This window comes from Synchiropus splendidus, chromosome 12, assembly GCF_027744825.2.
Source record: "Synchiropus splendidus isolate RoL2022-P1 chromosome 12, RoL_Sspl_1.0, whole genome shotgun sequence".
Lineage (NCBI taxonomy): Eukaryota > Metazoa > Chordata > Actinopteri > Syngnathiformes > Callionymidae > Synchiropus > Synchiropus splendidus.
This window is the reverse complement of record NC_071345.1, coordinates 19244248-19270657: the sequence shown is the minus strand read 5'-3', so window position 1 is coordinate 19270657 and position 26410 is coordinate 19244248. Positions and strand designations below refer to the sequence as shown.

General features: G+C 42.3%; 1 protein-coding gene across 5 annotated transcripts in view; it reads right to left on the bottom strand.

Moving 5' to 3' along the window:
• Positions 1–26410, bottom strand: part of LOC128767966 (intermembrane lipid transfer protein VPS13B-like) — a 252311-nt gene that overhangs the window by 53267 nt on the left and 172634 nt on the right. For all 5 annotated transcript variants that reach the window (XM_053880402.1, XM_053880401.1, XM_053880404.1 and 2 more), the window contains 7 exons: positions 21998–22342; positions 21426–21840; positions 21199–21336; positions 17045–17437; positions 10819–11021; positions 9263–9479; positions 6285–6469 (listed from right to left, as the gene is read on the bottom strand). In XM_053880402.1, coding sequence (XP_053736377.1) covers positions 6285–6469; positions 9263–9479; positions 10819–11021; positions 17045–17437; positions 21199–21336; positions 21426–21840; positions 21998–22342 — 1896 coding nt within the window. The remainder of the gene's footprint in view (positions 1–6284; positions 6470–9262; positions 9480–10818; positions 11022–17044; positions 17438–21198; positions 21337–21425; positions 21841–21997; positions 22343–26410) is intronic.

The following is a 26410-nucleotide window of genomic DNA, read 5'->3' as shown; positions in this document are numbered from 1 at the left end:
AAAATGCTGATTTATTTTTTGTAGAATGTTTTACTTATATGGCCTTTTTTATATAGCTGTATCAAATGTGATTCAATAAAAGACTTCATTATTGTTGTTGTCTTCACCTGACCAAAGCTTGGATAAGCTGAAATACATAGATTAAACACAGATACATGGACAGGTGTAGGGCTGTGTGTTGACAAGATTCTGGCCATACGATACATATCCTATTCAGGAATGACAATAGAAAACTGATCCCCACATATTATAAGTAGGGATGGTCCGATCAGGATATTTGCTGCCGATCACCGATAAAGATCAGCCAGAGGGCCGATCGGCACAGATCACTGATACGATCACATGGACTGAAAATAACTTGTAATCAAAATGATGAGACCTTCTGTGTACATGATGTGAAAACATGAACCATTAAATCATTTTAATTCAGACATGTTTTCATATAACCGCTTCAAGGAGCCAAAAAAATAGAAAAACTTTGCAGAATGTAGTAACTCTTATGTCAGGAGAACTGAAAAACTTTCATTTCGATGTGAGATGTTGCAGTTTGGCGAGAGTCTCTTGAGACTTTGCTATGTCTGTGAAATATTGCCAATACTAGTGGGACTCAGAAAGAGAGCACCGCATTTATGAAAGTTCCACTCCAACTCCAAAACTGTGACGGATCTGGCCGTTTCTGTGTCCGTGTAAACGGCACCCGAGAAAGGCTGGTCATCTGTCTTGGATTTTAAGGATTATCTCTTGGGCAATTTGCTTACCCTTCCAAATGTTGCGCTTGGACCAGAGGTTGTTGCTTAGCAGTAGCTGTGCTAAGAGCTGCTGAGAAACCAGCGATCTCACTTTCATGAGCCTCCAACGTCCATTAAGTGCTACTGCTTTAAATAGCGTATTTAACTTTAACACGCTTTTCTGCACAGTGTTTTCCCGTGCATGTGCAGCAGAACGCAGATTGAAAGAAGCTCCACAGCAGACATGCTGCTGCCCAGTGAGCAGCGAGTAGGGAGGAGTAGACGTTGTTGTGATCGGCAAGGTAGTGATCGTTCACAGTCACGCTGAAATCGGCCGATCATGATCAGTCTCCGATCTATCAGAGCATCCCTAATAATAATATTGGATGGATATTGGATACAGCTCAAACTCAAATAACCTCTTGGTGATGGATGGGGGAGTGTGTAATACCAAGGAGTTCGAGCACTCTGTGGAGTGAGTACCCTGCAAAGTATCCAAGACTGGCTAATAGCAGGCTTTCCAAACATTGTTCCGGCATTCTGTGGTGAGCCCCAGAGTATTTGACCCTCTTGCGGTCATTGGCCTTGTCCATCCAGTCCTCCCAAAGGACAGTCAACTGAGATATCACCATCATATCTGGGCGGAGTGATACCGATAGCGATAATACCGCTGCATCAGGGAACAGTTAATGGAACATGACATGCTTTTCGGTGAGTTTGAGTGTAACAATATTACCTTGCACCCCAAGATGGGTGACAGTAAGGTTTTCTGCCAAAATGAAAAGGCAGCATGACTGACAAACCTGACTTATCATCGACTAAACACAGTGAGGATTTGTTTATGTGTTATTACTAATACAATAGCTCTGAGAAACACTATTCTGTATGATTGGAGCTGAGGCAAAACCAAGTTAACAGCCTTTTGACTTCGCCTGGATTTCAATAAGCATCGATTCGACCTAATGAAGTAATCAGAAACATGACGGTTAAATCTGTTGCCGACCTTTGTTTCTCATAACAACAATACAGTCACAGCTGCAGCGCTGGTTATATGCTTGAGGGGTGCTGGTTCATCTCAGGCCACAAAACTTTATTAATATTGATCGTGAGCCAGAAAGGCCATGATGGCGAAGCAAGGACATGAAAAGAGTGTCCTACAGTGCCAGGCACGAAAACAACAGCAGGGGAGCAGATGGTGTGGTGTTAGCTGAAAAGAAACTGAGAGATCAATCCTATACATGTGAATTCCATTGGGTGAAAAAAACGCAAGAGCAGGATGTATTTGTTTTTGTGTAAGCTGACGTCAAGTTGTTTCTTACAAACGCACCCTTCAGTTCCCATGAGCTGGGGTCACGGTGAATCATAGCTTCTGTATTTACACGCAGGAATCAGAGCCCCACAGAGAGACGGACGGAAGGTAAGACAGATTAGAAGTATGGAAAAAGAAAAGTGAGGACAGCAGCTTATGAATTACAGCACAGGGCCATGCAGCGTCACTTCTCTCTCTTTTCTCTTTCCATTATTGAGGCCCTCCACAGGTGGGAGCCTGTGGATACAGTAGGGGGCTCTGTAGGTTTTCAGCTCTCACCCTTCTCGTCACTCTGACACTCCCAATCCAAAGCGTGCAAAAACAGTGCAGGCAGCAATTTGACTTTGAGTAATGGAAGGAGGTTTGAATTCCCCCCTTTGAGATACTGGAACCAGTTGGGAAACCACAGCTATTTAAATGCAGGCAATCTTGATTTTATAAATACGATCTGCTCTAGGGACAAGAAAGAGGAACGGCTTGGAGAAACCTCCCCCACGCCCCAAAACCTGACCTTCACTGAGGGAACCCATGAGAGGGGTGACAAACATAAGGAGAGAGTGAGGACATGGGAAATATGGATTTCATGCACCTTTTTCCTCCACCTGCTGGTATAAAACATCCCAAATCGGAAAAACACTGCATAAATGGCAGAGAGGAATGACAAGACATTGCTGCCTAATCCCTCTCTTTCGTCCTTGCTTCCTTTCCTGTGTGACTGACTTTCCATTATTCAAAATCTATCAACCTTCATCTCTGCGTAGCTGCATGGTAATTTTAGAGGCCTGAGAAATTAAGTCAGGAACTGGCTCCTATTCTCCGTGACATACCGTACAGCATCTCCCCCTAACACTATCCTCTACAACCATGAAAACATATAGCCAGATTGGCTTTTTTACTATATGCCAAACTGTATAACAAATAATTGAAAGATTAATGGTGAATATTTAGTGAGAGACAGACATTAAGCCCATTGAATAACTGACCATGCTCTGCAAAACAGTGGTATATTCAAGCAAATTACCTAAAGCAGAAGCCCACAATTTGTACCCTCGACCTCCGGAACAGTGCACAATAACGTGATGTTTTGGGTCTTAATTCTGTGTTGTGCTGTGGGCTGGGTGGTCCAAATGAAAGGGAAATATGGAGCCCAACGCGACATTGCTGATGTGGGCAGTCTCTGCCATGGAGGAAATTTTCACGGCACGTTGACTATGGGGCAAGGAGTACATGACCACATTAAGGTGGTGTTCTGGCCGTCCAGCTCCGCATGTCTTTTGCAACATCTGCCACTCTCTGTCAAGAAAGCTCCAGAAAGATCTACAACACTTCGTTACTTCTGTGCTGCAGCAAATTTGAGAAGGCTAGACTGGACTTTTAGAATTATCAAACATATTTAAAATACTGAAAAGGGTATCTGATTACACAGAAAAAAATAGAAGCAGGACAATGTTGGGGGGAAAAAATGAGCAACTTGGTGGATGACTGTATTCTCCCACTGCTTTTTTGCAACACTTCAGAAACAGTATATACAATTTTTCCCACCTATACCAGCTTTGTCGAAACAGTTATAGTTAGATAGTAGTTATAGTTCATGCACAAACAACACACCACAACTGGTATCATTGTGTTGGCAAATAATATACAGGATTTGAACGGGACAAGACAACCTCAGCTTCTGGATGTCAATCTGTTTCTTCTCTGACCAAACATCTGTCTGAGCCTGTTGGCTCTCCTGTAATAAAGTTGTGGAAGCCTTTGTTCTCAAGCATTGGTGAAAAATGACTTCTTTCACCCCTGAACTCAAAGTATTTTTACACAGCTCTTATTACACATCGGCTCCTTGTGACCATCTCTGCAGACAGCCCCTTCCCAGGGGGCCATTCATCTTCATTCATCTATTCATCTATCTCTTCCTAATTTCCTTAACTGTCACTTCACAAACAAGTGAAACCTTCGGATCTCTACCATCATCTGCCCCAGTATGACTCGCAAACTGAAACTCAATATGTGGCCAATCAGCCTTTCAGTCATTACAACCTTTACAGCTGTGGGGCCTCTTTGGGGAGTTGGACATGTGCAGCTTCCACCTTCCAATATATCCACTGTCAGCTCTACTAAATCACAACAACATCCGTATTGTTGTTTTATTAAAAACATATTTTAGGATCTCAAGCTCTTCGTGACACACACTTGGGTGTTCACCTCTAATACACACCTGCACTAGCTGGTTTTCTGGGACCACACAGACTTTTCTCAATATGACATGACGTCTGATCATCATGAAGACTCTTTCCTCTCTTCAGTGCATTCATGGAAGGAATGATTTTCAATCTAATTTTAAATCTAGTTTTTTTTTTTCCTAATGGAAGAAAATTTTTTGATTTGTCATTTTACACGTTACAGTTGGGACAACAGCAGTCAACGTGAATCTGCAACAATCACCTCGCCTTTATGTGTGCGTGAGCTTGTCAAATACATGTAAGTCCATGTTCATGTTGTGTTTGTAGAAGGCCTCAGCTAAATGGGCTGACGTTCTTGTTGCGAAGAACCAATCACACTCTTTCATTTTCCTTTGTTACCCTAGTCACCCATTGCTGCCATTGTCACTTCAGATTTTTATATCTTAGATGCAGCATTCTGCTTCATGGTGCAGCATCTACACTTGAAACAGTTTGGTATTGTTCCATTACTCCACATTCCAATGCAGTCGCAGGTCCTATTTCAATGCGATTTTATTCCTAGGACAGATCTCAGTGCGTTCAGCTCACTGGGCACCAGTGCCTCCATTGCCATGTTGCACCCCAGAGCTGGTGAAGCAAGTTCAGATGATGTTCTGCGACCACAGAGTTTTGCGTGTTTAGTTGCCTGCTGTTTTTTAAGGGATTTTCTTTGTATTACTGGCAGCCGTGACAAGCTTATCAACTAAGGTGTCACTACTTATTTGGCATTACTCTATGCTGTTTTTTCTGCTTGAGAGCTGATTCTATTGATGGGTCAGCCTTGCACACCCAAGCCGGCAGTGAACTTCTCTGTGTTGTGCACAGGTGTTGCAGGAAATACGTGAGTAAGAGGTGCTTAGTTCTACAAGTGAGATCATCATATGCTGGAAATGTGGGAGAAAAATACAACTACTTGTGTCTTGTGTTTTATGGGACTAATTTAAAAGTGACTTGAGTGCAATGTTTTGTCACAAAATTCAATCTGTTTTTTTCAGTTTAAATTCAATGCCCGTGCCAATGTTGTACACTTCATTGTCATTCTGATTCATCACAGATTTTATCATCTAAAATCCAGGTTAAAGCAACCACAACTGCCACAACCAGTCTAAGTAGGTTAGGGGGTAATAATAATAATATAATAATATAATATAATAATAATAATCCTTTTATTCTCTATACCTAAAAATACATACTTGGCAGCTCAACCACAGGCAAATTTGGGGAAAGAGAATGGAAGATCTCAATCGAACAAGTGTTTTATTGGTCGGATTATGAAGCTTAGCATTGATGTTTGTGAAGTGAGCAACCTCAACCTGGAAAATCTGGAAGCTGAAGACCCAAGCAGATGATTTGTTATGCTGCCTGTCATTGAGAATGCATGTCTGACTAAAAAACCAATAGCATAGTGAAATGCTGAGGATGAGCGATAGTAGTGAGTGAGGGATGTGCAGTACCCTGTCACAGCCCACGAACCTCCTACTCTCCACCACTTGAGATGCAGTATTTGCAACCGTCTGCCAAAAAATATAAGCTCCTTTGGGTCAGACAACACCTGGCTTTTTCACACACCAGGGCAAGCAAGATTACTTCCCCAGATGTCTCGCCATGTATTACATGTTTGGTGGGACAGCGGGGGTCTCTGTCATTCAATAACACGTAGTCATGAGTAGTTCTGATGATTTATTTCATGGGAATTCTAACAGCACCCGGCCCACTTTTGGCTTTTATTACTCTGTCTCCCTTGCAGGTGAAGCTAAGCAGAGAGAAGTAAGGGGGCAGTTCTCAAGTCACATCTCTTTTCTCTCCTTCTTTCCACCAGCAGAACAACACTCATGCAATCTCATTTTATCAGTCCTTAAGAAGAGTAAATCAAGTGTTCAGTTTCATGTTTTTGGAGTGATTAATATACATTACCACCTCAAACAGATGTGTGAAGATGGGGTGAACATGTCATCAGGCTCATCCTTAGCTCTGCACATTTATTAATAAAAACAGAATAACAATGAGTAAAGAACAGCAAGTTCCTACCTGTAAGGCGTCACCCAGGTCCGCCGTGCTGATTTCAGGGTCCTCTGTGGTGTTGAAGGGTACAGGGGTGATCCTGACAAAGGTTAAGACTCGAGGCTCAGGGTACCTCCACACCATTACTCCTGGGCTATCATCGGTCTCCCCAAGGAAGACCACCTCATAGGGTCCTGGCTGTTTCCGAGAAGCTGCATGGTGAAAGAATAGTGCATATTATTAAAAGGTTGAAGCCTTTTGATATGTGCAACGGCAATCTGTTCAAAATGTAGGGTGGTTGCTTCGCTGAAGCTCTTTCATTGAGCCAAATTAGGCAACAGTTGGAGCTATAATGGAAACAATAATGCAAGATTAAGTCGAAGGAAATCCATGATGACCTGAGGCTGACCTCAGCAAGAGCATGGGTAGATTCTGACTCACATTTATTACTGCCAAACTTGTTTGAAAATGTGAGGAACAACAAACAGTTATCAGTGTACTAACTCCAAAACAGAGTCAGAACCTGGCACTCTCCCGCTCTTGCATTTCTTCTCGGTAGAACAACCAAGACAAATTACAGCTGATTCATATTTTTGGAGCCCTCTGCCCAAATAAATCATTATTATATGCCTGCCATTATTATGCATGTCGCCAGCCTTGTGAGCACGACTGCACATATTACTAATCTATCAGGAGGGTCAGTGACGTCCCCAACGTGCTGAGCAACACACCCGTGTGAAGCGGCTATTTTGTGGCTCTTGACCTCAGATGACTCCACCAATGATGTTAGTTGAAGTCGTCTCCATAGAGACGTTTCCCACACAACTTGTTTCATTGTGGATGACATTGTCTTCGCTTAGTCACAGGAACCCCACTGTTATTATCGAGAAAATAAGGGTAACTTACAGAAACAGACAGTGTGTGTTTAGAGTAACTAAACAAACACATTTAATACCACCACCTTAAGATAAAAAATGATCTGGAGAACAGTCACACTGTGATCTGAAGCAGGGATTTCCCTTCTCTTCGGGGAGGCACTTTGAACCCAATGACCATCCAACAGCCCACCAACAGATTTCAAAATAAGTGCGTCTCTTACAAAAAGGATTTGTGGTGTGTATCTGTCAGAGTTTCAACTTTAGAATGATGATGCAATTTTCCCAAACCTTCGTGTAGATATGAACAGCACCATTAGAATGTTTCCAGGAGGTCACATATAAACAAAGTAGCTACTTTATTCCTGCATTGACAACCGCGGTCTGATCCACGCCAACCACCTGCAAGAGCTGGAAACGGCATCTAAACTTCCCAGTGCTGTTTGGGGTTTATGACTTCAGGAAAAATGTTTATTTGAGAGAACAGCCAAGCAGGGATCTGGTGGCTTCCTGAAGGCTCTGTGGGGTCAGAACATGAAGGCCTATTTCCAGGAGTAAAGACTTGTCCGTTGCAAATAAGTTCTTAGATGTGAATTTAAAGTTATGCTGCTGAAAATATTGAGGAAAAAAAGACATATATAGAACTAAAGGGGGTAAATATGAATTAAAACGCCTCTTCTGTCTATTTACTCCTTTCAACAAACACATCTATCAGAGTGGTCCACTTGCACGCTGAAATGTTGGGCCTGGTTCTCCCTGAGTGATGCCAACATGTTGCAGACAGATTTTCCTTCAGGTCCTAGTCCACTACTGTAGTCATCCCCACTTTAGCCAGAGCAGTTAATGCTTCAAAGACCAATTGAGCAGTGCAACAAACAAAGACTCAACCGCATCTGACAGAAAGGACGGCTGGTCCGTTGCCAGAGAAAAGCTTCTGACTATAATGTTCCAGAGTGAGCATGTCGAGGACAACGTCAGTAAACACCAAGAAAGGGAGTGTTTCTCTGAGCGGAATCAGGCACACATGTCCAGTCAAACCCTAACAAAGGATCCGAGGTCTGTGTTCCATTTGTTCATCCAGTATTCGATTATGTCGTTTCGCTCTTGTGACTTGTCAATACCTGCGGTACTCTTTTATTTCTGTGCAAATATGCATCTTCTACTCATCAAATGTACTTAACGGAACAATATATGACAAAAAAGTTTTCACAATCAAATGAGCATCAATAGAGTATGCACCTTCTCACTCGGGCGCAAGCAAGTCAATAAATGCTTTTACTGTGTGGTATGCTGCAATAGTTCAATTGAGACATCTATATATCACGATAACTCTTTAGGTGTGGGAAAAATTTGCTATTTATAAGAAGCTGGTGAGATGACAACAAACATATCACAAAAGAACTACAAAAAATTTTAGTACTTCTTAGCTGCTGCTCGATGTAGTGATATCCTTCACTGGCAAGGGTCGACTGGAACAAAAGGACAAGGGAAATATTTGCGCCATGCATTGCGCCTATTCGCCTCCATCAGCCATCTTGCTTTTGGCTGACCAAAGGGTAGCAGTGTCTGGCACGACACAATAGTTTAACAATCTCATCTCAAACCACAGAAAACATTCCACTCCTTTCCTCAGGGAACCTCTGCGTCCAAATAACTGCAGGTTCACACCAAACACTATTTACAAGACAAAAAGCAACTGATTTATGCGTGAAGTCAATGTGGTGCTGCTATTGTGAGAAACTGTCCCACAAAAATAATGGAGGTGGGTATGCAACTAGTGTGGGGAAACGGGTTCACCATCTCTGCATGTCTCAGACGACATTTGTCGCATCAAATGCTGAAGAAAAACATGAACTCTGATAGCAAACCAATCAGAGCCCAGACTTTATTGCGATCTATGGAGGGAGGGAAAATTCCTTGACACGGTGATGAAGTCAAATGTCACACGTTGGTGAAAGTAGATGCGTTTGGTGTGAACGTCGGGTAAGAGTGGTTCATTGAGAATCAAAGACTTAGACCTGAACTAGAAAGCTAATTGTTGGCTATACACTCGGCGGTGGTGCCATCTGGCTAGCACTGCTCAGCCTGACAAAACAATCTCTCATTTCACATTCACTCAAATGAAATTACCTGACTCCTGGATGTACTGGAAGTGGCCGGTCCTGAGGTCATCGGAGCTATGCTCGGTCCTCGGGCAGGGAGTTGCAGGAGATGGAGGAGGCTGGGTATCACAGGCCTTTCCTTTGGAAGAACTGGCAGCTGGGTCTGCAGCATGGTGACTGCAATATGCTCTGAGGTGCTCTTCCACCAGCTTGAGACAGTTGAGATGTTCCTGACCCCAAAACAGCTGCAGGGGTATTGGATTATATACGACAATAGTTGACACTGATGAACTTGACAACAAGCTACATTTTCCAATACAGATGATAGTCATTGAGGCTTTCACTATTTCTTATCCCTCCACATCCTCACTAACATCAGCCAGAAAAACCCAACACCCTCCCCACTTTGCCGCAGATTTCCCTTCCCACACCCCATCAAAGTGGCTCTGCTTGGGGTTTGGACTGAAAACCAGGAATCTCTGAGTCAAATTCTCTTCACACATGCTGCAGCCTGCATGCCACTCACCAACTTCCAAGAGTAGGTTATGACCAAATGTTTAAACCAGGAAACTTTGGGGGATTTTTCCCCCCACATTTTTGGATAGAGAAAACAAGGCAAAGGAATTGGAAGGAATTCTTGAGGTTTTTGTACAAAGCTTGATTAAAACACCACATGCATCAATATTTGTGGAGGGAAATGTATGATTACGTATTAGGTGTTGAGTTGCGAGTGATGTTTCTTTAAATGGGCACGCAATAAAAGCATTAAGGGGAACCACTGACAGTAAGGGAGGGGAAGGGGGTTCCCTGTGCAGTTGTGATGTGGAATAATATATTTCAGTGCCCCAAGTTAGTCACACTGAACACGGGGCTTTTCGGCATGACTATTATGTAACTTCTGCGAGATGTATCACTGACTAAAAATAGCCAGACCATATTCCACCACATCACCGACTGTGACTCAGATTTACAGCATGAAATCCCAAAAGTCAACAGTGGAAGTGCAAACAGGATCAGGACCATGGCATAAATAAAGAGCGATGGCAGAAAAAAAGAGGAGTGCTAATGTGCTGTGAGCATAACTCTGGGATGAATTCATCCAAGTTTGTGGTCCAAACATACTTAAATGCTGTCTGCGTGGAGCGCCGCAGATCTCTGCCGTAATGCCGACCACCAATTTGTTTTATTTTGCCTCTCAGTGGGATGAAATCAGTCAAGGGAGTGCTGGCAACTGTCATTTCCAAAGCAGTTACACTAAATGATTCGAAGACCAAATACGGCATCTAAAAAATGATTGACCGTGCCACCATATTCACTGCGGCAATTCTCCTCAGACAAATTTCCTTTCATACACTTTCCTCCCAAGTATAATAACGAAATTAAAAATCATTATTTCAAGACTTAATGTCACGCTGCTCTAACTTCACTAAAATATTTTCAGTATACTAGCTACTTTTTCCTCTGGGGTTTCTTAGGGATATAAATCTTAACCTGTGTTTGAAAAAGACACAAGTACCACAGTAATGGTGCAACATGGTTTCTACCTGTTGTCTAAATGGTGAAAAATGTGAATAGGTATCTGACCTGCAGCAAGCCTCCTTTAAGGTCCAATAGGAGTTTGGGGGTTCCTGGCTCCAGCCCAGCGCTGCCACTGTGGCGACACCATCGAGCCTCTAGAGAAATGGCTCCAGAGAAGGGCCCCAGAAGGAGATGACTCCGGTCCTTCAGTCCCGTCTTCACCAGCACATCGTGTAAGTCCAGCAGTAAGGACGCTGACTGCACTGCATCTGGAAGGAGAGGGACCATGGAGGATTTCATAGAAGATATGTCAAGCGAGGATTAGCAAAGGTGCAGCAATGAATCAGCATTTTCTTCATTTAATGGCATCAATGGCTTTGGTCATATTATCTTTGTTCCTGGCATCCGAGTACGTCTTTTTGCTGATATCGCTAAAGGAATCATCTTTATAAGTAGCACCTGACATGCTCTGCATAACTTCACTTAAATGAAAACAGAATGGACTTCAATAAGAAACTATAAAGCGGACAATGGAAGAAAAAAACAAATATGGGGCAGATATTGTAAGTTCTCGTCGCTGTTGGTCTTTATCTTCTTCACTACTATTTGATACAATATTTTACATATCTGTTATTTAGATCTTGTATGCTTCTAATGTGGCCATTTCAGTGGAGTTCCTTGGAAGATAGCAACTATGGTAGCCTAAAACCAAATTATAATTTCCCACTTCTTCTGTTTCAACAGCTATTTTTAATCTGCAGTCAGGGTTCACATTATGAAACATGAACATCTTTCCATTTGTGGTGGCTTGACTCAGGAATGAATGACTCAGGAATTTCTTATTCAACATATAATCTTAATAAAACAACAGAGGACTGTACAAAAAAAAGTCAGCCGTGTGGGATTTTAGAGAGCAGTGACTCATCCGTTCTAGGAAAGAAATTGTCAATATAAATTGGCATCCACCTGCAACTATCTGCTTCCCAGCTCGCTTCAGTCTGAACATTGTGTTTGCTCTCATATATAGAATATTCACAAAGTGACACAAGGAAACTCAGAAGATTGGCAAGGGATGGAGAATTACTGTCACCATTCCTCAGGGAATTGCTTTTGATTTTGCATGGCGAAAGCTGCGTGTTGCATGGCTCGAATGGGAATTATAGAAAGAACAAGAGATACGACACAGCTGCAACCAAATATATGATCAAGGTAACTCACTGTGTCAGCACTCGCTGGGTCATTGCAAAATTTTGGTAAGTTAAGACTAATATATGGCCCATTTGTTAGAGTTGCAGGTTCTAATCACAAGCAAGTCGAGTTTGTTCTCAAGACAATGGCAACACCATGATGGATAATAATAAAGTCGCTCCATTACAGTCTTACTGAAGTTCATCTAACTGCTCTCCCCTGCCTGTGATGTCATCAGACAGTGCTGTGGCGCAATTTTGAGTTACTGACTGGACCGGATATGGCGTCACATCTTGCCACATTCATAATGGGGGAAGAAATATTTAGATATTCAATACTGTCATGAAAAACTCACACTCCCCCAGGAGCCTAGAGTCTACGCCTGAAATGTAATCTGGACAAAGATAAGAGAATGGTTCCTAAAAATGACCGAAAGACTCGGCTTAGGAGCAGCAGCTGAAAAGGTTGTGGGATTTAGTTTTTAAGTCCTGCAGTTTGAACACTAAAGTTCTGACTATACAGTCACGGCCAAAAGTTTGGAGAATGACACAAATATCACATTTTCAGAAAGTCTGTTCCTTCCGGGTTTTTAGATGTTTGCCAGGTGCTTCTATGGTACAGTGACATACAATTAGAAGCATCTATTGAGAATTACATGCGACAGGTCAATATTTGCAGTGTTGACCCTTCTTCTTCAAGACCTCTGCAATTCTCCCTGGCATGCTGTCGATCAACTTCTGAACCAAACCCTGACTGATGGCCGTCCATTCTTGCATAATCAATGCTTGGAGTTTGTCAGAATTTGAGGGTTTTTGATTGTCCACCTGCCTCTTGAGGATTGACCACAACTTCTCAATGGGATTAAGATCTGGAGAGTTTCCTGGCCATGGCCCCAAAATCGTAATGTTTTGTTCCCTAAGCCATTTTGTCAGGACCTTTGCTTTATGGCAAGGTGCTCCATCATGCTGGAAAAGGCGTTCTTCATCACCAAATCGTCCCTGGATGGTTGGGAGAAGTTGCACTTGGAGGACGTTCTGGTACCATTCTTTGTTCATCGCTGCGTTTTTAGGCAAGACTGTGAGAGAGCCCACTCATAGGGCTTGCTCAGAAAAGGAGAAGACTTTTGGAGGAACAGCTTTTGATACTTGTGAAATGCTATATATGTATATCATAGTACCATAAAAACATCTGGCAAACACCTAAAAACCCTGAAGGACTTTGTGAAAATGTAACATTTGTGTCATTCTCAAAACTTTTGGCCATGACTGTAGACACGGTCACATGAAGACTGAGTTCTGAACGCCTACGTTAAAGGCAGACTGAAGACATGAGTGGGCAAGGAGCACGTCATTGTACACACTGAGGCAGAAAAGAAGAATATTCCCCTCTTTTCACAGTGCGTCATTTGCAGCCCAGTTAACCACAGCATCCTGGTGTTAAACTCAACAGCAGCAGGAGCCAGGTCATCAATAGCCATCCTCATTAGAAGCCACTTTAATAAGGGGAGTCCCTTTATCCTCAAATACTGCAAATCTGAGCCTAGACTGACATCCATTAAACAATCCTTCCTTCTCTGCCGTTGCTTCCAGTATTACCGAGTTATGAGTTTTCATGTCCCTCTGGGGATGCATTAGCCTGGACACTGTTCAGCAGTAAAATGCAGTCATGTGAAGGGTGGAGCGGAGGGAGAGCTACAAAAGACAGTAGGTAGGAGCAGTGTTAAGCCTCTATAAGTAGTGCCTTAGAATTTCAACATGAGGAAATATTCCAGCATTGTAGGTTGAATAAATCATCATTCAATGGTAACATTTCATGGGCAACATGACACGCATCATCAGAACCAGTGACTATGTTAGATGCAGGAAGTATCATTGAAAATTTATTGCAATGAATCAGGATTACTACTGAGTTAGTTTGTCTTTCTTGCCTCTCAGGAGTGTCTTGCATGTCTCCATGACAAATTTTGATGTTTACTGCAGTCAGCTAACATTAAAAGTTGGCCAAGTTTGCCGGTTGGAGTTCCAAATATAAATCCTGGGAGAGAAATTAATAGCAATAACAGTAAAGGAAAAAAGATGGAATGATGGCCTTGCTGTGTTTCAACAGAAAAAAAGAAAACAAGAATTAAGTAATTCCAGCTTGGGACGCTAAATGAAAGTAAACAAATGGGAACAATAAATAAGAAAAGCTTTCACTTGGGTCCAACAGCACAAGTTGTGCTTTACAAGAGTGCCAGATTAAATCAGCATGAAGAAGTGGGGGGGGGTCAGCAGAGGCACGTAATATGTGGTTTCATATTGTTATATCCATTTAATAACGTTGTTAACCAACTGTGTGCGTGCTGAAGTGTTGTATGGGAAATCATGCACACTCTTTGGATAGTCTGATGGGGAGCTGAGAGATTAGGGAGGGTCTTGTTTCATGGACCTAAAGACATCTGTTCTCTCTCGGCTGCCCACCTCCCTCCTTTCCTTCACTGAACTACAAATGCCCCCCTGCCTTGGGGAGTGGTGAGTCGTGGATGGAGGGAGGAATGTAAGGGCTTCCACTTGCTTTTCATTAACACAGGATCTGGTAACACACCTCACTGTCAACCTAATCCCCGCTCTCTCCATCTTGTCCCCTGGCAGAGGGGGGTTGCCATGACCAGGTACACAGGCCCAGATGTTACATGGATGAGCGGAGCAGGGGTGGATGGTAGGGTCTCCTCCTTGATGAAGACAGGCTGGGTTTTTGGGTTGGTTCTAATGTCATCCATACGAGACTGAGTTATGTTTATACCATCAATACTGCGCATCATTAATAATGTTTATTAATTCCTTATTAAGTCCATAGACATCTTTACACAACACATTAAACTAGGGAACACACATTAGCCAATGATGACCCACTTATTCATGCATATGTGCATATTATTAGAAAGTTATTCACCATTTATTAAGTGCTTATTAGCACGCTATTCAGTATGACTGTTTTCTACGCACTATGAACAAAACCCTCATTACTGACATTTACTCATGGTTAATTAAGATTTCATACACGACAGTCTTTCTTTTGTCCTGTGTTAAATATGTTCTTTTAATTTATAAATATGATTTTCAGTTCTAAATGTTTTTCCACAATGCGCAGTTAAATCCCCCAAACAGAACCAAAAAGCGACGTCTTGATGAATGCTGTACAAAACATATTTCATGTCACAATAGACTCTGCATTCCCTCGTTGTTTCAGCTCTGCTGTAATACTTAGCGTTTCCTCCACAACTTCTGCTCTTCCTACATGGACTTTTACATCATCTTAAACTCTGCTCCGGCCCATCAATCTCATGCTGTGACTGAGGGCCGGCAAATCAACAGCAGCAGCAACAGTAGAGAGACACAGTGTAGCAGTAGTCCCACTTCACTCTCCTGCCTTACATCTTCCATGTACAGTCCGTCCCGTGGGGGTCATTCCTGCTGACTTATTGTAGCAGCTCCAATGCTCAACTTTACATAACGGAGACCCAAACCTTCATCTCAGTCAGATTCCAAGGTATCTGCTTTCGAAAGGAATACGGATCACGCTGGAAAGTTGGAAGTGGCGAGTGATGGAGATGGTGCAGCTGAGGCTGAAAGTCAGTAGATACATCTATTGTCACCGGCAATCCGTCTCTGTAATTGAAGACAGTTTGTCTCCTTTTTGGTGGCAGCAGATCTGGAAACAGTGTGTGCGCAAGCTCTCTGGGGTATCAGCGCTATGACAGAGATCCATTAGAGCCCAGCATTGTCATGCGCCGTAAAACAACTGATGATTGCTGGGTGAGGTGTATACGTAATTTAGCACACAGTTCTGGCTGTGTGTCGTGTGTTACCAAGATTCCAATGTCAGAAATGTAAGGGACTTACTAACCCCTAACAGGACTAGGAACTGGTGACTTTATCACCCACATATCTGACACATATGAGCAATGATAACGTAAGTAATTGTACATGGTTTATTTAATGCAATCTTTTTTGTGGTTTGTGACTCGAGTTTTCAGTCAATGCGTCATCTCTCTCTACTCATCTTTCTCTACTTCAGAGCAGAAGTAGTAAAGACAGAAGCTGAAAAGCTGCAGAAGATCAGAGACAGAGCAGAGGGAATTGTGTCACTGTTCAGTTATGCGGAGTCACATAAACAAAGTGCAACTTGTTTGAGGATTCCATCAAACTTTTTGACAAACATCTCATCCTGTAAAACTCCAAAACAACATGTGCAAAACACATGTGTTGAGGAAGCCTGGCTGGGACTTGGACATCTCGCAGTACGGCTGAGACGTCAGTGGCACTGAGGCACAGACCATCTCAGTTGCTGTCCCAGTGATCTGGCTGTATCTGCCATACAGTTTTGAACTCCATTTCCAAAACCAAGCTGAATCCTAACTAAAATAATGTTGTATTCAGTTGATCGACAAGTTCAAACAGGAATCTCAGAAACTACCCCAGGCTTTTGTCAGAACACATTGTCTGTTGAAATGTTTCAATCAAGTGTCCTTGATTGGATGAAAACTTTGGAGCTATAGACCCAGTCAGAGTTTCTAAACAGATATGACGAATATGTACAGAAGTATGGCGGAGGATAGTCCTCTCAACGGTGGATGAAAAAACAATCTCATACATGTACAACAACCTGCAGGGATTCGGTAGAACAGCAGTTCTGACAAGGGACCACAGAACAACCAGACATATTAGCACTGAAAACCTTTGTTTACATATTTATGCTGATGCAGCTATGAGACACTTCTGTTGGCAAATTGTGTGCACATGTCTTTTTGACATTGTCTATATCAGAAATGTTTCCTTTACAGATTGAAATGCTGAGATTTACCTTTGCCTTAAATTTCAAAATTCTGTTTGATTGAAAAGGGAAGAATGGAAAGTATATGAACGAGTAAGCAAACCACCCAAAACAGTTTTATGGGAACGTTGAGCAAAACCTGATGCTACAGTAAATACAGAGCAATTCTTAAATGTAGCAGCTGTTAACCCACATTTTTCAGTGAATTCAGGTTGTTGTTTGATATTTATTTTGATTTGTGAATGTTGCTTTGAATCTTTGAAGGAGTGAATGGAAAATGAGAAGTACTCACCATCTATTCTTGGTCCAGGCTTTATGTTGAGACTTCCTGTCATGGCTGACATCGCTACAGTAACACTGGGTTTCATTGGATGTGATTCGGTTTCCATGATAATGACAATCTGTGCTGTTTGAATGGAGATCTTGTGGAACAAAGGAGCCAAAGTATTGATGACATTTGCTCCCTCCAAGCTCGTGACATAGTGGTGGTCCGGATGTGGAGTGAAGTCTACAGACGGCATCTTTTTGGGAGAGGTGCGTGGAGTGGAAGCTGAAGATGTTATTCTGCTAGAGCCTTCACAGCTGTACTTTGGTAGTACTTTATTCAAGTAGGCTTTGGCCTGCTCAAGTTTCTCCAGAGTGGGGTTGATTTTCAGAGGACGAGAGAGCTCCAAATTCAGCTCAGCTGTAGGGAGAAGAAGTACACCACGTAAGGGTCAAAAGGTCACGCACAGACAAATGTCAACATCCAAGTTTGACATAAAGCAATGACGGGTTTTACTGAAATAGAACTCTATAGTTATCTATTGTAAATGAACACACTTCAACAAGGGGTCAATAGACCAAGAAATGTTTTATATATTTACCAAGAAAACTGGTTTGGAACTGTAGTAAAATTTAAGATTTTGCACTTTTGGAACTCCCTAAACAGAAACAAATCTGGCATATCACAAAAACAAAATGCTGGCCTACTTCAGGCATTAGCAGTCAAGCAGTTTAGTAGAGTAGAGTTCACGACCTCTGCAGTTTTGCAGCAGTTTTGGTCCTCTCTTTCCAAACTCTATAGGACCTTTGCACCAGACCCGGCACATGAAACAATCTCAAACACATGAGAATACACGGCAACACTAATACCTTTGAGTGACAGAAGAAAACTCATAACTGGACGAGTCCTGCACTTTGTTTGGTGCCGCTAGCCTGTAGTCAATAACTTTTCCAACTCCAACACACAAATGAATGTCTTTAACAGGGTGGTCTTCTAAAGGGACTCTCATCTGCTCTCTGTCCCAGGTAAGACGGGGAGCCAAGAACACTCATCATGACTTCAGCTGCTCCAAACAGCCTAAAAGCAGCAGTACTCTAATGCAACAAAAGCTATTTTTCCCTTCAGAAGTGTGTCTTCCACTATTTTAGATTTTTTTATTCAAAAAGCTGCCTTTTTGCATCTATTTTAAAAAGCCTGCCATCATGCGGACGGGATGTATCCAAAGCAGGCATGGGGTCTTGGGGTTGAGAGGCAACGTTGGTGATCACATACTTTTGAGGACTCTAGTGTGAAGTCTAATGTGAACAGGCTGGGGAGAATAAGCGACAGGGCCTTCTCAGGTGTCAGTGTCTATTAGCACTGGAGAAAGAAGGAGATCAAGGTCTGACAAAGGTACACAGGCACACATATACATCCAGTCAAAGCCGTGGGGGAGATCAAATATGCTTATTAACCAGGTTACTGTGCCCCTATTGGCAAGGTCAAGCATGACGCCGTCCCTCCTTTGAACCTGGTGTTGAGTGTACGTGCGCATGCAGCCACCACAAATACTGTTTTCCTTCCCTGCCCACCTTTGATTTTCTTGCCGACTTTTACGCTTGACTTTTGACAGCAAAAAGGCTGCGTCAGACACAGGTGCTGATGTGTCCAATTACAGAGGCTGGAGGCATGAAGGGACCGTGTGTGGAAGGTGATGTTTGTGTGACTGACAGTGCCTGAAGAGTATCTGTGGACTCTGAAGTCACAAAAACAGCCTGGGACCCGGTAAGGGCAGTGACACGCATCCTGGATGCCATCTGATTCGAATTAGAGTGGTTCTGGATGGATCGGAGGGCCGCAAGCTTGTATACAGTAACTGACAACTTTTCTTACGACCTATTCTTTGACGGGAAGCAGGGACCCTGGAGAATAATGGTTCCAATTTGTTCTACCTAATCTATCACCTCCCGGCTCTCTATGGTGAGGCGGCTGATCTCTGATGTCCGAGTGGTAGCAGTTACACCTTTGGACCTGCTCGGTGACCCTCTTCAAAGCTGTAACTGTGTACCAAATGAGGGAAAAATATGTGTGTGTGTGTGTGTGTGTGTGTGTGTGTGTGTGTGAGAGAGAGAGAGAGTATGCATGTCTGCTTATGTTTCTCTACCTTTGTCAAGGATATGCTCGCTGATGAAGGCTTGGACTTTTTTTGTGGAAATCCTGGCTCACGGTTTCATATTAAAATTGTTTATGTCAGAGTGTGACGAGTGACTGACCATGGTGGGTCACTGCTGTGTCTTCCGCAGCTTTAAAAATACACGTGTTTCTTCCTTAGCATCCTTGACATCCATAAGTTTCTGGTTCATTAAGGAGACTAAATGCTTCTAAAATTGCAAACACATTGAGGTAAACAGCAAACTGTAGCTCAACCTGCTTGCAATTCCTACTAATCACATATGAAGCTTTATCAACTATGGCAGTTAGCAATTGTAAGTAAATTGCCTCAACTTCTTGTCACCCTTTTTGATAACAAGCCAGCAAAAAATAACATGAAGTCCTCAGAAACTAAGTGATGAACTTCACTTTGAATTACTCATGCTATAATTATGGATACCAGATGCATCTAAATAGAAGTGTGTGTGTGTGTGTGTGTGTGTGTGTGTGTGTGAAAAGGTAAACCGGTAGCATGTGTGGTCAATTCTGCATATTTCCAACGTAGACTGACCTGGGGGCAACTTCACACCGAGCCTGGATCCTGTCTGTGTCATTTGCTTGAGTGTTTTAAGTATGAGAGCGTTTGGAGTGAAAATGAACATGAGTCTTTATGAGAGGAGTTATCAGGGAGCGTGCTGACTCGTTCAAATAAAAACCAGAGAGAAGCCCACTTTTCATTGTGCTGACCAAAATATCCACACAGGAACACGCACTTTTAAGATGCATGTTCATTGCTTGATGGTGCTTTAATGAGCTCATAGTTGACTGAAGGACATTAAAATATAGAACCAAAAGATGAACCAACTGCGTGTTTGGTCCATCTGGTTTATCAACCTTCATCAGGAAGGATCATGATAATGCATTATTTTTAAAACAGATGCTTGTTTTGGAATAAGGAGACCATACACTTATTGAGATTTAAAGATTAAAATATGTTCAGTCAAGTTTTCCTATGGTGCTTTTTTTGATCAGGAGGAAAAAATAAATAAATAAAATAAAATAAAACAAATAATGTAAAAAAATAATAACATCAATAATAATAATAATCTGATGAATTGTTTCTTTGATATTTAAAACTATTAGGATTTTTTTCGGATTACAATCCAACAGCAAGCGGAACAAATAACCTAGGGAGATGCATTTATTTTGTAGTTCCATTTATCTTAGCTGCATACAGTGAATAGTACAGACAACCACTCATGCACACACTCACACCTATAGACACAACTCTATGGACAACAACACTAACCAAGTGCTGTTTTACAATGATGATGCTGATGTAATTCACTCACCTTGTCCAAGGGCATGAAATATTAAATTCTCAATTCATTACTGTACCTATACTACACCACACCTCTTGTAAATAGAGCTGCTTCTGATTCAAACTTCCCCCAGAGAACTTGTTGCGTACTGACATGGGAGTTTGAAATCAGCGCTGACAGTGCACCTTGAGAATATTTAGCATCTGACAAGGCGGGCCTTGAATCTCAATGTGTTGCTGTATTGTGAATACAGAGAGCTGTTTGTTTTGTGCTATAACAGAGGGACGGAGAGGCTCAGGGCTTTCCGTTGACAGCAGGAAGGGATGTGTGTGGGTGAGGGGGCAAGTCCTTTTGTGTACATATGCACAGTGGGTGCTCATGATTGTATGACTCCAAAAGATAAACACAAGGTATTTCAAAGTGTGTCAGCAGTTGAGTGTCAGTGTGTGTGTAAGCATCTGGAGCATCTGGCTTACTGGAGTCCAGGGAGCTGAACTCAAAAGGATGTCCTGCGCCTACGCACACACACACACACACTGAAATCCTACGAGGCAAAGAAAGTTGCACACACTTTTGTCCGTTGCACGCTTATCTGGACTGAATATCTAGCAGCGCTTGTTAAGCGTTGTTTGCAGATGTAATTTCAGTTTGAAATGAAGCCCGGGTCTGACAGTTTGACATAAGCACTGACACTGTGAGGGAGACAGATCCGTTGGTGTGCGAGCTTACCTGACCCGTTAAGAAAATCTTTGATCTGAAGACAGAGCAAAGGTGGAGGGATGCCAGTTTTACTGTCGACCTCGCCTGCTGCTGTTTGCAGCCAAAATACACTGTAATCCAAGGACTCTGGGAGAGTTTTCCCTTGGTCTGGACATGGGGAGACAAGTGATGGGCATATTTCAGTGATCAAAACATTCTATAATGCAAGAAAGTGCTTCAAGTGAGAGATTCCTTACCGAGGCACTTATAGTCTGATGTAACCCCTCGCAAGGCCACATCAAACACGGACAGCTCCATTTTCTGCTTGCGATGGTGGCAACTGAGCAGAGCAGAAGGCTGCATCACTTGGAGGTACAGCAGCGGTTCCAACACCTGGTCGCCAGGCCCTCGTCTTCCAGGCTGCCTGACTATCGTCACGCCAAGTGCCTGGCGGGCTGATGAGCGGCTGGGTGTGGGCAAGCTTTCCAGGGAAAGAAGACTTCCTCTCATCTGTGCAGAGTTGGGCTTCGAGTTGTTGCTGTTAAGGATATCTTCCGCTGTCAGGCCCGCGAGTGTTGACGGGCCAAGTGGCGCAGGCTCAGGAGACTGTGAGGCTGATATTGGTGGGGAATCTGACACGACATCCGGTTGATTTAGGGCACTTTTCCCCATCTACACAGAGCAAAAGAGGACTAGACATATACTTTATGTCGCACAACAGGGCATATAAAATACAGGAACATTTTTCAGCTGATGCAATACAGCTTAGCATATGGGCATATGGAACTACACCACAAACTTTATTCAGCAAGAGAGTGCTATCTCCTACCTTTTCCAGACTTTCCTTCTTTTCCTGGTGCACGGGAATCTCGGATGATTTTGATGGACAGGCCTTGGTGGGTCCGGAGCAGTCGTACGCCATGACAGAGAGCCTGCTGGCCGTCAGAAAGATGTCGAAGGGGATGAAACTGAGGTTCTTGGTAATGGTGGACTTGTGTGAGGGTCTTGCGATGCAGTGGTGACTTGCCCCACTCTGCTGCTCGATTTGGACAATGCGGATGTGAGCGCTGTCGCTACCGAAACCACTGTCTTGTCCAGTTCCGCTGTGAAGCGACGAATATTCGATGGCTGCTGCTGGGTCTTTAGTCCCACCCTTGTGCTCATGTCGCCAGACCTGTGAGGTTTGACAGCGAGTGTTATGCTTTGGAAGCTGATGGTAAAGAACTCAGAACCTGTCTGACTCAGCTCAGTGTATATATATATATATATATATATATATATATATATATATATATATATATATATATATATATATATATAAAACATTAGAATTGATAGAACGACCCATAATAATGCAACTGAAACAAGTTATCAAGAAGGTGTGAACTATTTAGAACTATTTGAAATTGTATAAACTATTAAAACAAACATAAAAACAATTGGAAAAAAGTAGGAGTTAAATATTTTATATTTTTGGTTATACTGTAACTTGTTTGTCCTTTTTTTTTTTAAAGAAAAGGTCAACTTTGTTGAATGAAGATTCAGAAAAAACAACAAAATGATAATAAGAATAAATTAAGTGTGGAATCAAAATTCAATGGAGAACAAATTTGAAAGGAACAAATATCTACACTGGACAAGAGAATCGTCACTGAGTCACATCTATGTAGACTAATATTGTAGGAAGCCTGATCAAGGATACCATCATTCAAAATATTAGAGATGTGAGAATGAACTAGAGTTAAACTGTGTTAATATAATATTCTGACACAGACAGACCAAGACTTGGTTGATTAAAGTGATTAAAATAACTGGGTTGTCCTGAAATCATTTTTCTGATTTATTTCATCCCGAGTCTTGACCCTGGTATATAAAAGCATTTATCGAATGACTTTGGCATTGTGCATAAAATGGTTCGGCTTTGACTAGCAAATGAAGGGTGTTCCAGCTATTGAGGCCATAAAACGTTTTCAGTGACAGATGATTTAAATCTTTGTTCCATGGTTGCTGGGTTTTTCAACAACAATGAACAGAGGCATTTTTATTTGGCTACCAAAGAATGGTCTCTACATAAGTTAAGAAGCAGCCTGTGGTTCTCATGCAGCACTGACAAACACGTATGACTCTTATAAACGACCGGGTTTGTTTAGAGGTTGCCCCAAACTAAAAGTAATAATAATGACAGAAAATAATGATGTAATAATAATAAATCTGGGCTACATCATGAATCAAGAAAGGGTTTGTGAAGGTCTGAGTTTGGATACCTACTTGAATGTTCTGGGGTGTATTGAGTTTCATGGTCACGCTTGTGCCTTGTCAATCATTAAGTATTGTGATACGATGAAATTATTTTTTCCCCCCATGCTGATGGTTGGATTGGCAGCTTGCACTGGTCCAATTTCCATCCAAGAGAATCAGCATCTGCAATCCTGATACATTTTGTTTTTGTTTGGTGTTGACACAGGTTTTGTCGAACTCAAGCAAACATGGATGAGTGTGTTACTTGTAGGACGGTGGCAGTCTCATCATGAAACCACCCAAGTGTTGGCCAGAAATGACTCATCACCTCACAAAATCCAAGTTCTTTGCATGTCAACCAATACAGGAAAATCGGACATGATTCCATTTTTTTTAGCTTTCACAGTTACAATTCACAGAAAGGACCAGATAGACACACTCCAAAGCACAGGCATCTTTTGGGTGTCTTTGGGGCCTTTGTCCTGTTGTGCTTTTGAAATCAGTCATTCCATCTGCACTTCTACTGCTGTTCAGACGTGTGACTCAGCAGACAGTTTGGCATCTGCAGAAGCATAGATGAAACTGCAGCTTCATAACAGCATTTACTTTATGTTACAGTCTTCATTGAACATGTGATAAGAGTCTTAGATGTTAAATGAACTGCAGACGTTTTCCCAACCCAGCGCATTCATCTTCGCTAATGCACTTGTGCATCGTCATTTAAAAAAAAACAAAAAACTCTTCTACCATGCTAAACCACTGATTTGAGCGTCGCAAATGGGTGAACTGTCACTTTTAATTATCTGCTGCTGTCTTTTGAATCCTAATTCAAAAGACAGCATAGGCGACATGAACAACGGGAGGGTCTGAATCTCACTTGAGGTGTGGTCACACATATTTGAGTCCAGTACACATGGCTGCCATTACACTGCGTTCTCCCAGCTGCTCTGCCTCGACATCACCCACTGCCATCCCGTCCACCATCATTTTAAAATGTGTATTATTGCTGTGGCAGAGATTATGTTTCAAGAGCTCCAGGCAAACATGTTACTCCCTGGCAGCACATTAGACGGAATGCTTGACTTATTAGATATTTCCTATTCTAAACAGTGTCATCAAAGGCTTAGAACAAGAGCCATATAAAAGCACGTGGCATGCCTGCCTCCGTGCCTGCACTGTTCTCTCTGGTCAGCTTCATGTGCATAGCTTTTATACAATCTTCCTCGCCAGATCACTCTTCCCTCTTTGGACTAATGAGAACAGGATGTGTGCGCTTCTTATGAATACAAATGAAAAATTATCCAAACATCAGTGAGGGAAGAAAGAAACACAAGACTGATATTAACAAAATGATGTATTAGATATGGGTGCTTCTCCGGATCAGACCGAATGCTTGTATACACTTTAGATATTGAACTACAATGAAACAAATGCATCTAGCAACATAAACTACCCTGGCTTGTTGTACAGGTGGGTAGGGGACTATGGAAACTGCTTATAAAATGAGAATTTTCATGTAGGTCCCATACAGAATCAGCTTGAACACATGAATTCAAACCATCACCGGCAGTGGCAACAGAATAGAAATCAATGGGCAAACTTTTCAGAGTATTTGCCTATGTTACAATGTTGCCACAAAATGTTTTTTTAAAATAATCTAATTTCTAAAATAAAAATCATCACTTATGCCAATCCCCAAAGCTTTACACAACACCTTGTGACACTTACTCTGCCTTTTACAAAGACTTTGTTTCTTAAAGTGACATCACTGAAGGCAGATAACATCACTCAAACAATTGCAGGGGTCTCGAGCTTAACCTTACCACCCCTCAACATAAAGCTATCTGTAATTCTGTGGTGGATTACTGCCCTGTATCGTGACAGGATGGCTTAAAGAAATGACACCTGGGTCGTCATATTAACTAGGATAACATGAATAGTGATTTATGCCTGAGGTGGGAAATCATTCTTGGCAGGTCACCCGTGTCTAACATAAGGTGAATGTCTTTAAAAATGTCTGGTCCAAGACGATAACAAAAAAACACAAAACCAAAGTTGCAAAAGTAGACAACCGGATCAAACATACCACAACTGGGTCAAGATTCAATGAGATGCACCACTACACACCAGGATCCATAGATTGACAGATATATAGAGTATCAAAGACAAAAGGAAAGACTGAAAGAGTTAAAGTGAAAGATTCCATGCGCCCGGTTATTGGCATCAGTACTTAAGTCTCACAGCTGCATGGAAAAAACCCTACAGCATCTCCGTACACATACCCTATCAGAACATCCAGCTGTAAGAACACCACAGGGGAAACCCCAGATGGAAAGACTAAATTCCAGTTGGGGCTGGGGAGCGTCTTGAGATCATTTAGTTGCACATATTGATGATGCTTTTTGGACCCCATCACAGGTAAGTGGCTGTGGTTTAATGACCGCGGTGATGAAAACCCTGCTGATGTGAGAGCACGTTGTATTGGGGAAAAAAAATGACTGAGAACTACCGAGCAGAAGCAAATTGTCCATCCCTCAATGGACGGGACAAATAAACTGCACCGCAGCTGGGAGTGAACCAACGCCAGGAGAAAAAGCAAAATTCCCAGTCGAGAGCTTGTACACATGCATTTACAATTACTGCAAAACCCCTGTCTTCACTTTAACAACCACTACTGAGAGAGTGCCCCCTAAGCAAATTCTTGCTCTATATATAGATCTGCTTACAAGTGGAATAAGGGATAATGTGGACCACAATCAGAGAGACCAAGAGAGACAATGCGAATATACCAGAGCAGAGTTGCTTTGCCGTCATCAATGAACACAATCAGCACAATCTTGGCATCAACATCAACGCTGAACAAATGTACCTGCTGCCGCAGGGTTCAGCTTGGCAAAGCTTCTCTGACTTAATCTCAAAGTTCTGGGCTTTGTTGCAGCCCACAGGAATTACTCACAGCATGGGGATCAGGTAGAATGCATAAAAACAAAGTAGTCTGCATCTC